The sequence below is a fragment of the Phocoena phocoena genome, chromosome 9 (assembly GCF_963924675.1).
Source record: "Phocoena phocoena chromosome 9, mPhoPho1.1, whole genome shotgun sequence".
Taxonomy (NCBI): Eukaryota; Metazoa; Chordata; class Mammalia; order Artiodactyla; family Phocoenidae; genus Phocoena; species Phocoena phocoena.
The window spans coordinates 63,590,852-63,606,905 of record NC_089227.1 but is presented as its reverse complement, the minus strand read 5'-3'; the positions used below and the strand labels follow the sequence as shown (position 1 = coordinate 63,606,905).

Sequence of the window (16,054 nt, the reverse complement as noted above, 5' to 3'; positions counted from 1 at the left end):
GATACATGGGAAGAGCTCAAGGTCTCAACATTAGCAGGAGCTTGGAAGAAGCTGATTCCAGCCCTCATGGATGACTTTGAGGGGTTCAAGACTTCAGTGGAGGCAGTAACTGCAGATGTGGTAGAAATAGCAAGACAACCACAAGTAGAAGTGGAGCCTGAAGGTGTGACTGAATTGCTGTAATCTCATGATAAAACTAATGGATGAGGAGTTACTTCTTATGCATAAGCAAAGAAAGTAATTTTTTGAGATGGAATCTACTCCTGGTGAAGATGCTGTGAAGATTGTTAAAATGACAACAAAGGATTTAGAATATTATATAAACTCAGTTGATAAAGCAGCAGCAGGGTTTGAGAGTACCGATTCCAATTTTGAAGGAAGTTCTCCTGTGGGTAAAACACTGTCAAACAGCATTGCATGCTACAGAGAAATCATTCATGAAAGGAAAAGTCCATCAAGGTGGCAAACTTCATCATTGTCTTATTTTAAGAAATTGCCACGGCCACCCCTGCTGTCTGCAGCCATTACCCTAATCAGTCAGTAGCCATCAACATCAAAGCAAGGCCCCCCGCCAGCAAAAAGATTGTGAAGCCTTATCACTGAAGGCTCAGTGATGGTTAACGTTATTTTAGCAATAAAGAATTTTTAAATTAAGGTATGTAATTCTACTGCACACTTAATAGACTTCAATATAAACATAACTTTTATATGCACTTGGAAACTAAAAAATTCATGTAACTCACTTTTATTGCAATGTTTGCTTTATTGTGGTGGTCTGGAACCAAACCCGCGATCTCCCGGAGGTACGCCTGTATAATGTTCTGTGTCAGTATATTACCACTGAGTACGTGCTTGATACAGTCTCTCCCATAATCCCTTATGTCATGGGTACTTCCCATTTTACACATGTGGAGAGGGAGACTGAGTGAACTACCCAACACAGAATTCTTGGTAAGTAGCTGAGGCAGAATTCAACTGAGATTTCCTACCCCACCACCTGAATTCATGTATATTATATGTCTTTTCTTTCTTTATAGTTACCTTTGCTGTGTTCACCTTGTTCTCAAGAGGATTTATGGTAGCTTACATAAATATAAATAACTATGATAGGATTTAAAAAAGAAAAACTAAGTCGAAAAAAATGACATGAGAGTAGGAACATAAAAAGTGTGTTCCTTTATCTGCCATTATATAATGTACATTGATTTTTAATCTGCACGTTAACTTTTCTAGGCCTGGTTGCAGTATGCCTGAAATCTGGGATGTGGAAGATCCTGCTAATGCTGGGAAACCTCCCTTATGTACCCTCTTAGTAAAGGAGTCCAAGCCTCACTTCACCACTGTATTCCAGAACAGTGTTTACAAAGTCTTAGAAGTTATAGAGGAATGACCACTGCCTACAGAGAAGTCCACCAGTAATGGTTTTCATGTTTTGCTAATAGCTCATGCCTTGTTTTTAATTCAAATCCCCAAAACTTTTATAAGTAACTGTTTTCAAATGAAAAACATCTTATTTGGTCAATTTGAATGTCATTCTGATTGTAAAAATACTTATACGTTTATCAGTTGGTTACTATTTCAATGCACCCCTTAAAATTTGCTATGCAAATGAGTATATGCTTGTACTTGACTTAAATATTTGTCCTGAAGTGAGCAAAGCTACGTGTATAAAAAATATGATGGGTCGTGACAAGGGTGATATGAAAATATAGTCACTTACGGACTGTTTAGGGGCTCATTTTACAGTTCGTGGACTATTGATGCCACTTGCTTTTTTCTCTGCCTTTTGCTGTTGTCTTTTGAACATTTCAGCGATTATTGTAAGTTCCTCAGTCAAGTCAGCCCCTGTCATCAACTTCAGTAAGAATAGATGGGGCAGACATGCGTATTTGCTATGTAGAACTCTGTTTGTTTCACTTCTTCACATTCTTTTGTTCTCTGTTGCTCTCGTTAATGAAGCATTTCCTGCCTGTTATTAATCCAAGCTCTTGGACCTGGTCCTTAAGACCAAATTCCTGTTAACTACCAACCATGTGGCATTAGTGTGTGTGCGTCTGTCTGTCTGTCTCTCTCTTTCTCAATATTCTTTGTCAAATAAGTGCTATTTACACATTTAGTTGCTTATCAAGTACTTATTCTTGGTTTAAAAAATTTAATGACAATTGTGTATTTTTAGTATTCATTTTTAGTATTGTTCAAATGTTTATATTTTAATAACTTTAAACCACTTAAAAATTTTCATGTATAATTGTAGACTTAAGAAAACTATTTTGAACAACCACAAATATAATGCATCTAGAAACTAATGTATATTTGAGTAGACATAATTTATAGTGGAACAGTAGACTGTAGTATGTGGTAATTTTTCTTTTACTATTAAAATACAATAAAATATGACTAATTTTTTTGTCAAATAAGTAAATGAATAATGATAAGTGAATGGAGTTTTTATATTTTACTTTTAAAATTGCCTGTCTTTAATAAGACGAAGCCTTAAACCTTATGTTATAATTTTGGTTCCAGAAAGCATCATTTCAGTATGAGGAATGATGAGTATATTCAGCCTTCCTCTTTGTTTTTTTTCTTTCCTGTTTATTTTTATTTGGAAAATTTTCCAACCTGCTTTAAATTCCTAGTATGAATTTTTGTTTCTTAAAAGTTAATTTGTGTGAAATGAGATTCTTCAAAACAGTGAATCCTCCTAGTTTTGAGAAATGGTTTTAAGATTTAACGTTCTAAGCAAACCATGACTCTGGTGGACTACACGTTTAATTACACAGTGTTCTCTTTATTAACCACAGGCAGATTAACCTCATTGTGGATTGTCCTTGAGACCTGAGTCCTCAGGGATGGTTTCCGGTGCCCACTCCGGGGAGCCAGTGAAGAGCTGTTCTCTTTCTGCCTTCTCACCAGAGCCCAAGGACAAGCCTGGTCTGGGGGAGGCACTAGCTTGCTTAGAGCAGACAGCTGCCGAGACAGCCTGGGCTGAGGACTGTGCAGCCCCCAGCCTGCCCCAGAGCCCGCCTCTCCCAGGGAGCCTCCTTCCAGCGGAGATTGTCAGTGTCTTCAGGTGCCTGCCCCCTCTTTCTCACTTACCGGGTGACTTATTTCTTGGTCTTTTACCAGTCAGAAAACAAGGAAGCATCTGGGGAGTTGTGGATTAGGAGTAGAATTTGAGCAGTGATGAAGCAATGCAGAAAAAAGGCAAGTGGGCACTTGAGGTCGAGGAGGATGAGAGGCACCATGGGCAGGAAGAGCGGAAGTGTGTGCTCTGCTTTATTTGCCATTGTTTCTCTCGTAAATACGTTTTATACATCCAGCAGTTACAATTTTTTAAAAAAAATTTTACTTTTAAAGTTCTCTCTTCTTCCCACCTTTCAGGAATTCCTTTCCCAGTAAGTTCACATGTAATTATTTGAAATTCTATATAAGAAAAACATTAAAATACTGTGATAACTGTTTCATATGCTGGGAAAAGATAAAAGTAATCAAATTAGTTTTTTGGTTTTTTTTTTTGCCAGAAGACTCCTTTTGTAACAGTATTTATTGATGTAACTCCACCAGCAAACTATGAGTATATTTTAGGCCAGTCAGTTTAGAACAGAGGCCTTGGGCTACACTGCCCACTCAGCCTTGGTCACATCTGGTAGCAGCCGGTGCTGTAGATCATTAACATCTTTTATGGCAGCACAGAGTAGTGGTAGATTTGATATACATGACAAAATAGTATTAAAGCTCAGTATTTTATGCATTTTTAGCATTTAAAAATATTTTGCTTTAGTGTGAGGAAGGTTAGGATGGGCAAGGAAGTGATAAAATAGCTATTGCTATGACATAAAAGAAACAAAGTTGGGGCATTATTTCTATAAAAAGATAAGCCTCTAAAAGTGCTTAGCAGAAACAGCGTAGTGTTAAAATAGAACAATGATATTAAGGAGAAAATGAAAGGATGTATCAGAAATAAAGTGATAATGCATAGGGGAATTGTATTTTTATGAATTTTATGCCAGTTTACATGTACTATATATGTTAAATAAAAAAGATCATGAAAAATATAGAAAGTGTTTTTTTGATTGTTATTTTCATTTCCTCCTTGGCTGTGGACATGTTCAGCCTCATTCTGTAGTCAGATAACCATGAACTGGTTTGTGACAGATTGCAGTCCTGAATAAATGGGAAGGGTTAAAGGTCCATGACACTACTTAGTCCTCTCCATCAGTGGTGGTATAGGTGTTGAGGTTCCCCATACTCTTCTTATATTTATGGCATTATACACTAACATTTCCTTTATCATTTCCATGAAGGGACACAATCATTCTTTAAAGCCATATTTTGAGGATAATTCCAGAATTGCTGAAACCTTTTTTTCATACATTAGTTCTAAACCACAGTTTGGTCTCATGACATTTCCTAAATTATAGCTCCTTGTATTTGCTTGATATAAGCATCAACTTAGTTTTTGTTTGTTTTGTTTTGTTTTTAATCTGCTTGGAGGAAAGACAGTTTAGCTTAATTCATGCCTGTATAATTAATATTTTTACACAGTAACACCTTCATTCTCTGACATGTTTGAGGTCAGTTATTCTCAAATATAGTGTGCATCAGAATCACCTGGAGGGCTTGTTAAAACACAGATTGCTGCACCCCACCACAGAGGTTTCTGATTCAGTTGGCCTAAGGTGGTGCTATATGATCTGAATGATTGTGTCCCCAAAATTCATATGTTGAAATCCTAATCCCCAAGGAGATGATATTAGGAGGTGGGACACTTGGGGGTGATCAGGTCATGAGGATGGAGCTCTGATGAATAAGATTAGTGCCCTTATAAAAGAGGCCCAAGAAAACTCCCTTTCCTCCTCCACCATGTGAGATCACAGCTACAAGGTGTAATCTATAAGCTAGGAAGTGGGCTCCCACCAGATGCTGAATCAGCTGGCACCTTGATCTTAGACTTCCACCCTCCAGAACTGTAAGAAATACATTTCTGTTCTTAATAAGGTACCCAGTTTGTGGTATTTTGTTATAGTAGCCCCAAAGTAGTAAGTCAGGTAGGGCCCCCGAATTTGCATTCTAACCAGTTCTCAGGTAATGCTGATGATGTTCCTGCAGGGATTGTACTTGAGAAAAGTGGCTCTAATGGATGGGAAGAGACTATCTGGAATCCTGGCCTCTAGAGGGTGCTCCATTCCTGAGAGCACTTATCCCACCAGGACAGGCTAGAGGGTCCCTGTATTGGGAACTGAATTTTACAGAGTCCTTTCTTTGTCTCTTAGGGAGCATGCTTCAACGGAACTTGCAAGGAACAAAGAATAGATAAGGTGATTTTTAACCAAGAACAGATAAGGTAATTTTTAACCAGACACTAATACAGCTCACTTGCATTGTGTTTTCTGAATAGGTGGTATGGGTCATTTAAGTATTTTGAACTTGTACACTAGACTGGGCTTAGACCTGTTTCTTTTCAGTTCAGAGATGGAAAAAGAGTGAAATCATTTGAGATCAAATTTACTTTTGTAAAATTACTTTGCCTAAAAGAAAATATATTCAGTGATGTGTGTGGATTTTAAAACTTCATTTTCCACTTTATTACTTTTGTTTGGCTCCAAAAATCCTTAGTCTTCTCCCTCTATTAGGGAGCAGTTAAGGATCAGCTCTGGTTCACAGATCACCTGTTTCTCTCTTCTGCCTTCCCTTTCTCCTTCCCTCAACTAGACCTTTCTAATTTAAATCAGTAAAACTGTTCCCTGTGCAGAAAAAGAGGAGGTGCTTTTGAACTTCATCACATTCTTTTTTTTTTTTTTTTTTTTTTTGCTGTACGCGGGCCTCTCACTGTTGTGGCCTCTCCCGTTGCGGAGCTCAGGCTCAGCGGCCGTGGCTCACTGGCCCAGCTGCTCTGCGGCATGCGGGATCTTCCCGGACTGGGGCACGAACCCGTGTCCCCTGCATCGGCAGGCGGACTCTCAATCACTGCGTCACCAGGGAAGCCCTCGTTACATTCTTGATTTTTATTTCACAGTACTGTATCAGTACAAATACATTTTTACATTCGAAGTTAAAAAGGACATTAAGATATAGAAAAGTCTTGAAAACTCTTTCCTCTCACCTTTCCTCCCATGAGAGAGATTTTAAAATTCTGAATGAATGTGAGAGTTGGAGACTTTTTCTCAAGATTTGGAGTCATTGTAGTGTAATTAAAAGGTAGATTTTTTTTTTTTGCAAAGAGATTAAGATACTATTGATATTGGCTCTGCTTTCAGAGCAATGCTTTCTGTACTTTTAAATCTAACCCACAATTCTAATTAAGTAATGAGTTGTCAAAATGACTTTCAAATAAACGGTAGCACTATCAAGTATTCTGTTTATGCAGCATGTGCATTTAAATTCAGCATAATATAATTTCATTGATTTTTTAAAAGTAGCTGGACTTTTTTTCCCCTGTATGCAGATTTAATACCTTGAAAGAAAGTTGAATGTAGCAGAATTATGCTCATTCAGTTGTTATGCTGATTGCTTTTAAAGCTTTAGTACTTACCATTTCTAAAAAAATAGAAAGAACTGAAAATAAAAAATGACCATTTCTAAGAAGATTTGGCATCAGGCTATGAAAACTGATTTTTTAAAAATGGTGCCTGAAGGCCAGCTCTTCAGCTCAGCTTTATGGACACAGCTAACATCCCTGGTTCTGCCCCCCTTGGTGATGATGCCCCCTCTGGTCTTCACTCTTGGTATCTGCTTATTAACCAGAGTCCAGATTCAGAGGCCTCCCTCTTGTCCTAGAACATCCTCTTCCTAGGAGCTGCAATTCGGTTATTCACTCCAAATCTATGATGAATTTGGCTTTTTCTAACAAAGACTTTTTATGGCAGTCGTCCTCATACTTGTCTGTACGTTGTAAATAATTTGCGAAGCTTTGAAAATACTGAAGCCTTTCCCTCACCTCCACAGATTGAGATTTAATCAGTCTGGGGTGTGTCCTAAGATTTGGAACTTCAAAAAAATGCCCAAGTGGCGTTTTAGAACCAGCCCTCTCTGCCTTACATCTGTATGTCCACCCTTTGCATGTCTCTGCCCAATCGAATTAGAAACGGTAAGCAAGTTTCTCTCACACAGTCTCCTTTATTAATAATGATTGACTCTTTCTACTTTATGAATAATGGAATGTAGTGTTGAGTAGACTCTCTAAGGAAAGAATTCTGTGTTTGGTTAGAGATGAGTGCCATGGTAGCTGTGGGCAGCGGGAGAGTGGCAGCATAAGTATGTATATGTGTAAACCCTGATTTGAGTGACAGTGAGAAATGGGGATATAGCAGCCAACAAACAAAAACCAAAAAGGAATAAAAAGAGACTAATTTAAAAATCACTTTGACAATTTAATATTAGTTGTGGAGAATCAGGTTTCTGTTCTTTGCTGATTTTTTTTTTCTTTTTCGTGGAATATGCTTTCTTGATCAGTTTTCATTTCCAGATACAACTCAACTCAAATGTCACCTCCTCTGTGAAGCCTTCCCTGACTGCCTATCCTTTGGCTGAGTGAACTGCCCCTACTGTCCCCACTCCTATAACCCCTAAATTCTGCACATTTAACATGACTTTTTCTACTGCATTGTGTCCTGTCAGACGGGACCTATGTCTTATTCCATTCCGAATCCACAGTGCCTCCTAGCACCGTGCCTAGCAAGTGGTAACACTTAATGATTTTTTAAATAAACCATACTTTATTCAACAATGCAGTCAATTCCATTGTAGATGCCACTAAAATTTATTTTTTTAAACTAAAAGAAATGGAAGATTATGTATTCCAACTGTGGAGATGAAATAATAAGGAAACACAGTATCTCCAGATTAGATTAATATCATATATAGGAAAAAAACGTCCTTGAGAAACAGCTAAACAAAAATGAACCTCACAACATATCCTAGCTAGCTACCTTGATACATTCAGAAATGGCTGGTCACCAAATAACTGCTGGGAAGCAATATGGCAAAGATGGATATGTCTGTCTCCAAAGGAAGGATTCTCTTCGGCCTAGTTTGGGTTGTGTGGCCCAGGATACTATGATGGCCGGTCCTAGGATACTAGGATGGCCGGTCCTGGGCACATTCACTGCTGGTCAGGAAGCAGGGAACTCTGATTAGGAATTTAGTTCAAGTCTGGGAGGAGGGGATTCCCAAAGGATGGGGAGAGACTCACGTTATCACTAGATGAGGATGTTAGACAAAACAGATGACAGCAGTCATACAATTAATATTACCATAATTGAGACAACTAAATTAGAATCCTGGATCCATTCTTTACAAACTTTTTAAGGTAAGACATGTTTATTTGAGAATCAGTCTTCTTTTAAAAAGGATATGCCTCCAAGGGTGGTTAAAAACGAGAAGTAGACAAATTCACAAACACAGCAGGAAATTTTAACATACCTGCCTTAGAAATTGATGTAATAAGCAGGCAAAAAGGTCAGTAAGGATATACATGATTTGACTAATAAAATAATGTTGATGTAATGGTCATATATAGAACAACTACACTGAACAAATGAAAAATACACGTTCTATTCTAACATGTGGGACGTTTTCAAGAACTGACAAAGCATGTACTCCAGGGAGGCATAAATTTTTTATCCATTTTTTTCACTGATGTAACCTAGAATAGTACCTGGCATATATGTGTGCTCAATATTTGTTGAATGAAAAAAATTGATCCTACGGGGGGCCAAATAGTGATTCTTGAAAAAAAGATTAATGATTAAAACCCCTTAATGTGAAAAATCAATACAAAATTTAAAAAACAGTTTTAAATACTCCATGAATCAAAGAAGAATCTTATGATGAAAATTTGAGGAAAAAAATAGAACAATGGTATACTACAAACTACTTGAGGGATATAATTAAAGCAAATCTAGAAATTTGCTTTTTTCTTATTTAGTCTAAAATGCACATATTAAACTAAAAATGAATTCAAATGTCAATGTCAGGGATATAGACAAAGAACAGCGGAATACTCCCTCCCGCAACTGAAGGAAATAACGAGCAGAACTTGATGAGATAGAAAACAACGGTATCAAAGCCAAAGTTGGTTATTTGAAATAATTCATAATTGAGAGAAAATAAGAAGGCATAAAAATTAGGAATGGCAAATTACGGAAGCTGCAGAGAGTAGGTGGAGGAGATGTTATGAAAAACTTTGTCAATAAATTTGAACACTTAGATCAATGGTTAAATTCCTAGAAAAATACAACTAGTCCAAAAAGAAATAGAGATTAGGAATAATCTTATCCCTAGCAAAGAAATTGAATTAATAATATTTTAAGATCTTCCCTCAAAGAAAACAACAAATCCAGAGAGTTTTGCAGACCTCTTCTACTAAACATTCAAGATACCGATTATATCAATTTTGTACAAACACCCAGAGAATAGGAGGTAAGAGAACTCCAGTTTTTTGGCGACTGTAACATTAAGCAACAAGAGCAGAGTAGGATTAATGCAGTATAGGAAAATTACAAGTCTGTTACATTCATGAACAAAGATGTAAACAAGAACCAAGAATGAATTGAACATAAGTTGTAAAAATACTAGTTTACCTCAAATTGACCTATATTTTAATCAACATACCAATAGGCTTTTTATAGAGCTTGACAAGCTGAATGTAAAAATTTTATGGATGAATAATCAAGACAAATCTGAAGAAGGACACGAAAGGACATTTTTGCCTACCATCTAGAAAGGTTTATCACAACAGCAGTAAAAGTATCGGCACAGGGATTTGGAAATTGACTAATAGAATAATCGATAGCTCAAAATAAACGTGCATATATTTAATAAATGAAGCTGAAAATTGGTTATCTATATGGAAAACAATAAATTGTTTCCCTACCTCACATCATACATAAAAATAAAATTCCAGATAGATGAAGACCTAAGTATGAGAGATAATACTATAAAATCTAGAATACAATGTAGGATAATATCTTTATGTCCTCAGGGAGAACTTCCTCAAAGAAGGACTTCCTAAAATCCCAAAACAATAATTTCTTGTTTTTAATTTTATTTATTTTTGGTTGCATTGGGTCTTCGTTGCCGTGTGCAGGCTTTCTCTAGTTGCGGCGAGCGGGGACTACTCTTGGTTGCGGTGCATAGTCTTCTCATTGCGGTGGCTTCTCTTGCTGCAGAGCATGGGCTCTAGGCGTGTGGGCTTCAGTAGTTGCAACGTGCGGTCTCTAGGGTGCGTGGGCTTCAGTAGTTGTGGCACACGAACTTAGTTGCTCCACGGCATGTGGGATCTTCCCGGACCAGGGCTTGAACCCATGTCCCCTGCGTTGGCAGGCGGATTCTTAACCACTGCGCTAACAGAGAAGTCCAAAACACTGACTTTAAAGGAAAGGAGCGATCAATTCACTATGTTATGGTTAATAACTTCTATTCACTAAAAGACATGAAGAGAGTGAAGCAAGCCATGATGTGTAGAAGATATATGCAACTTGTCTACCTGACAAAAGATTAGTATACAGAATAAAGAACTCCTACAAAGAGTAAAAATAATAGAAAGAAAAATTGGCCAAAAACATGGCATTTCCTGAAAAAGAAATGCAAATGGCTCATAATCTTTAAAAAAAATCCAACCTATTCATAATCAGGGAAATGCAAAATGCAACCACAATGACAACATTTATAACTTGCAACATTGGTTAAAATTTTAATGTACTAGGAAAAGGGTGGGAGAACACGAAGTCTTTTTCCTTCCCAGTAGAGGGTAATTATTTTGGAAATAAATGGCATTTCCTGATAAATCTGAGATTATACATACTAAGACCCAACTTCTCCATGCCTTAGATTTATACCCCAGAAAAATTCCTACACGTGCACCAGGATACATGCCTAAGAAATTTACTGCCAAGTGTTCATAACAGCAGAAAATCAGGAAATCACTTGCACATGTGTCTGGAGTAAATAGAATGGATAAAGACATTGAAGTATAGTCATCCAGCAGTGTCCTATTGAATATGTAAAACTAAAACAGCTGTAGGCAACAACATGGATGACTCCTGGGGAACTATTAAGCCAAAAAAGCCCCACTAATTTGCAGAAGAATGCATGTGATGTGAGTTCATTTAGAGAAAGTTCAATAACATGTAAAGTTAACACATTTTTAAGGGATTAAAACATGGTAAAATATGAAGAAAAACAAGTAAATTATAAGTAAAATTACATTAGTGACTGTCAGAGGATGGAAGGCACAAAGGGGTCTTCAAAGTTGAAGTGTATATGTTCTTTGAAATGCAGTAGTGGGTACATGGATGTGATTTTACTATAATTATTTATACTTTATGCATATTTTATAATTATTCTTCAACAAATATTCAATATTGAAAAAACAAATAGACACTCTCAGATACTAATACACATGAAAAGAAGAGCCCATCATAGGTGTGGCAGGTTGTTGAGAGAAAATCCTCAATTTCTCTGGCAATCACAATTTGTAAATAATATTTCCCTCGGTGCCTGGCATACCATTGGCCTTCAGTTCAATATGAAGGGAACAGAGGGAGAAGGGAAACAGGTGTCTCATTTAAAAGGCCAGCAGCAACCATTTAGGATGATAAAATCTGTTACTGAACTCAGGTCCAGCTGCTCACTGCTCAAAAATCAATACCCCAGTTGCAGTTGGTGGTGGAAAGGAAAGTTGCTTTTAATCAGAAAGCCAGTGATCCGGGAAGAAGGCAGACCTGTGTCCCCCAAAACCAACTATGAAGATTCTGCTCAGCCATGAAAGTTTTAAAGGGAAAAGGGGAAGGAATCTCAGTTAATCATTGAGATACGGGGTCAGAGGAGTCGCCACCCCACCCCCCACCAATTGTGTGCAGGCTCCTCGTCTTGTGATCTTCCTCTAGACGTTATCTTGTTCAAACAGTTTGTTCACACAGTTTGTTCTCAGGATTACTGAAGGTGAAGCTAGGGAAGAGATCTGGTCATCTGTTAATTACTTATTCTTCATTTCTACTTCTTTGATCTACAGAAAGAACCAACAGGCTAGGCAACGTATCATGTGATCAGAAGATTTGAAAAGTGTGCTAGGGCTGGAGATGAGCAGAGCACGGGAGTGCCTGAAACCAAGTTTAGTTACAATATAGCTTTGCTAAAGTGACAAGGCAGACAGTAACACAATCATAGTAGGGGACTTTAACAGCCCACATTCACCAATAGACAGATCATCCAAAATGAAGATAAATAAGGAAACACTAGCTTTAAATGACACATTAAACAAGGTGAACGTAATTGATATTTATAGGACATTCCATCCAAAAACAACAGAATACACTTTCTTCTCAAGTGTTCATGGAACACTCTCCAGGATAGATCATATCTTTGGTCACAAATCAAGCCTTGGTAAATTTAAGAAAATTGAAATCGTTTCAGGAATCTTTTCTGACCACAATGCTATGAGATTAGATATCAATTACAGGAAAAAACTGTAAAAAATACAAACACATGGAGGCTAAACAATACGCTACTAAATAACCAAGAGATCACTGAAGAAATCAGAGGAAATCAAAAAATTCCTATAAACAAATGACAATGAAAACACAATGACCCAAAACCTATGGGATGCAGCAAAAGCAGTTCGAAGAGGGAAGTTTATAGTGATACAGTCCTACCTCAAGAAACAAGAAACATCTCAGATAAACAACCTAACCTTACACCTAAAGCAATTAGAGAAAAAAGAACAAAAAAACCCCCAAAGTTAGCAGAAGGAAAGAAATAATAAAGATCAGATCAGAAATAAATGAAAAAGAAATGAAGGAAACAATAGCAAAGATCAATAAAACTAAAAGCTTTTTCTTTGAGAAGATAAACAAAATTGATAAACCACTAGTCAGACTCATCAAGAAAAAAAGGGAGAAGACTCAAATCAACAGGATTAGAAATGGAAAAGGAGAAGTAACAACTGACCCTGCAGAAATACAAAGAATCGTGAGGGTTTACTACAAGCAACTATATGCCAAATGGACAAATTCTTAGAAAAGCACAACCTTCTGAGACTGAACCAGGAAGAAATAGAACATATAAACAGACCAATCACAAGCATTGAAATTGAAACTGTGATTAGAAATCTTCCAACAAACAAAAGCGCAGGACAGATGAATTCTATCAAACATTTAGAGGAGAGCTAACACCAGTACTGCTCAAACTCTTCCAAAATATAGCAGAGGGAGAACACTCCCAAACTCATTCTACGAGGCCACCATCACCCTGATACCAAAACCAGACAAAGATGTGACAAAAAAAGAAAACTATAGACCAATATCACTGATGAACATAGATGCAAAAATTCTCAACAAAATACTAGCAAACAGAATACAACAGCACATTAAAAGGATCATACACCATGATCCAGTGGAGTTTATCCCAGGAATGCAAGGATTCTTCAATATACACAAATCAAACAATGTGATACACCACGGTAACAAATTGAAGGATAAAAACCATATGATAATCTTAATAGATGCAGAAAAAGCTTTTGACAGAATTCAACACCAATATATGATAAAAACTCTCCAGGAAGTAGGCATAGAGGGAACTTACCTCAACATTATAAAGGCCATATATGACAAACCCACAGCCAACATCATTCTCAGTGTTGAAAAACTGAAACCATTTCCTCTAAAATCAGGAACAAGACAAGAATGCCCACTCTCACCACTGTTATTCAACATAGTTTTGGAAGTTTTAGCCACAGCAATCAGAGAAGCAAAAGAAATAAAGGGAATCCAAATTGGAAAAGAAGAAGTAAAGCTGTCACTGTTTGCAGATGACATGATACTATACACAGAGAATCCTAAAGATGCCATCGGAAAACTACTAAAGCTAATCAATGAACTTGGTAAAGTAGCAGGATACAAAATTAATGCACAGAAATCTCTTGCATTCCTATACACTAATGATGAAAAATCTGAAAGAGAAATGAAGGAAACACCTCCATTTACCATTGCAACAAAAAGAATAAAATACCTAGGAATAAACCTACCTAAGGAGACAAAAGACCTGTATGCAGAAAACTATAAGACACTGATGAAAGAAATTAAAGATGATACCAACAGATGGAGAGATATACCATGTTCTTGGATTGGAAGAATCAATATTGTGAAAATGACTATACTACCCAAAGCTATCTACAGATTCATTGCAATCCCTATCAAACTACCAATGGCATTTTTCACAGAACTAGAACAAAAAATTTTACAATTTGTATGGAAACACAAAAGACCATGAATAGCCAACACAGTTTTGAGAAAGAAAAACGGAGCTGGAGGAATCAGGCTCCCTGACTTCAGACTATACTACAGAGCTACAGTAATCAAGACAGTATGGTACCGGCACAAAAACAGAAATATAGATCAATGGAACAGGATAGAAAGCCCAGAGATAAACCCACACACCTATGGTCACCTTATCTTTGATAAAGGAGGCAAGAATATACAATGGAGAAAAGACAGCCTCTTCAATAAGTGGTGCTGGGAAAACTGGACAGCTACATGTAAAAGAATGAAATTAGAACACAATACACAAAAATAAACACCATACACAAAAATAAACTCAAAATGGATTAAAGACTTAAATGTAAGGCCAGACACTATAAAACTCTTAGAGGTAAACATAGGAAGAACACTCTTTGACATAAATTACAGCAAGATTCTTTTTGACCCACCTTCTAGAGAAATGGAAATAAAAATAAATAAATGGAACCTAATGAAACTTAAAAGCTTTTGCACAGCAAAGGAAACAAGACAAAACAGACAACCCTCAGAATGGGAGAAAATATTTGCAAACGAAGCTAATGACAAAGGATTAATCTCCAAAATATACAAGCAGCTTATTCAGCTCAATATCAAAAATACAAACACCCTGATCCAAAAATGGGCAGAAGATCTAAGTAGACATTTCTCCAAAGAAGATATACAGATTGCCAACAAATACATGAAAGGATGTTCAACATCACTAATCATTAGAGAAATGCCAATCAAAATTACAATGTATCACCTCACACCGGTCAGAATGGGCATCATCAAAAAATCTACAAACAATAAGTGCTGGAGAGGGTGTGGAGAAAAGGGAACCCTCTTGCACTGTTGGTGGGAATGTAAATTGATACAGCCACTATGGAGAACAGTATGGAGGTTCCTTAAAAAACTAAAACTAGAACTACCATATGACCCAGCAATCCCACTACTGGGCATATACCCTGAGAAAACCATAATTCAAGAAGAGTCATGTACCACAATGTTCATTGCAGCACTATTTACACTAGCCAGGACATGGAAGCAACCTAAGTGTCCATTGACAAATGAATGGGTAAAGAAGATGTGGCACATACATACAATGGAATATTGCTCAGCCATATAAAGAAACCAAATTGAGTTATTTGTAGTGAGGTGTATGGACCTAGAGTCTGTCATACAGAGTGAAGTAAGTCAGAAAGAGAAAAATACCGTATGCTAACACATATATATGGAATCTAAAAAAAAAAAAAAAAAAAAGACATAGAGAATGGATTTGAGGACATGGGGTGGGGGAGGGGGAAGCTGGGATGAAGTGAGCGAGCGGCATTGACATATATACACTACCAAATATAAAATAGATAGCCAGTGGGAAGCAGCCACCATAGCACAGGGAGATCAGCTTGGTGCTTTGTGACCACCTAGTGCGGTGGGATAAGGAGGGCGGGAGAGGAGACGCAAGAGGGAGGGGATGCGAGGATATATGTATACATATAGCTGATTCACTTTGTTATAAAGCAGAAACTAACACAACATTGTAAAGCAGTTATACTCCAATAAGGATGTTAAAAAAATCATATAAAAAAATGACAAAGCAAAGGGGGTTTTCTGCTGAGGGTGGTTACAGTACCTGTAAAACAACTGAATCAGACAGTGGGTCTGTGACTCTACTGTCCTAATCCTTAACTGCTTAAGCCTGCTTTTTTTTGACTCAGGGAGGCGTGGGAGATTTCAGCTTATCTACAAACAAGAGACAGGAGACATGGAGCGGTCTTTGTATT

The 16,054-nt window shown here is 37.2% G+C and overlaps 1 protein-coding gene across 1 annotated transcript in view; it reads left to right on the top strand.

Moving 5' to 3' along the window:
• The window catches only part of DPY19L1 (dpy-19 like C-mannosyltransferase 1), a 95,253-nt gene extending 91,200 nt beyond the window's left edge, over positions 1 to 4,053 (top strand). The window contains exons 22-23 of the mRNA XM_065883493.1: positions 1,234 to 1,415; positions 2,802 to 4,053. Coding sequence (XP_065739565.1) covers positions 1,234 to 1,390 — 157 coding nt within the window. The 3' untranslated portion in view covers positions 1,391 to 1,415; positions 2,802 to 4,053. The remainder of the gene's footprint in view (positions 1 to 1,233; positions 1,416 to 2,801) is intronic.
• The last annotated feature ends 12,001 nt before the right edge of the window (positions 4,054 to 16,054 follow it).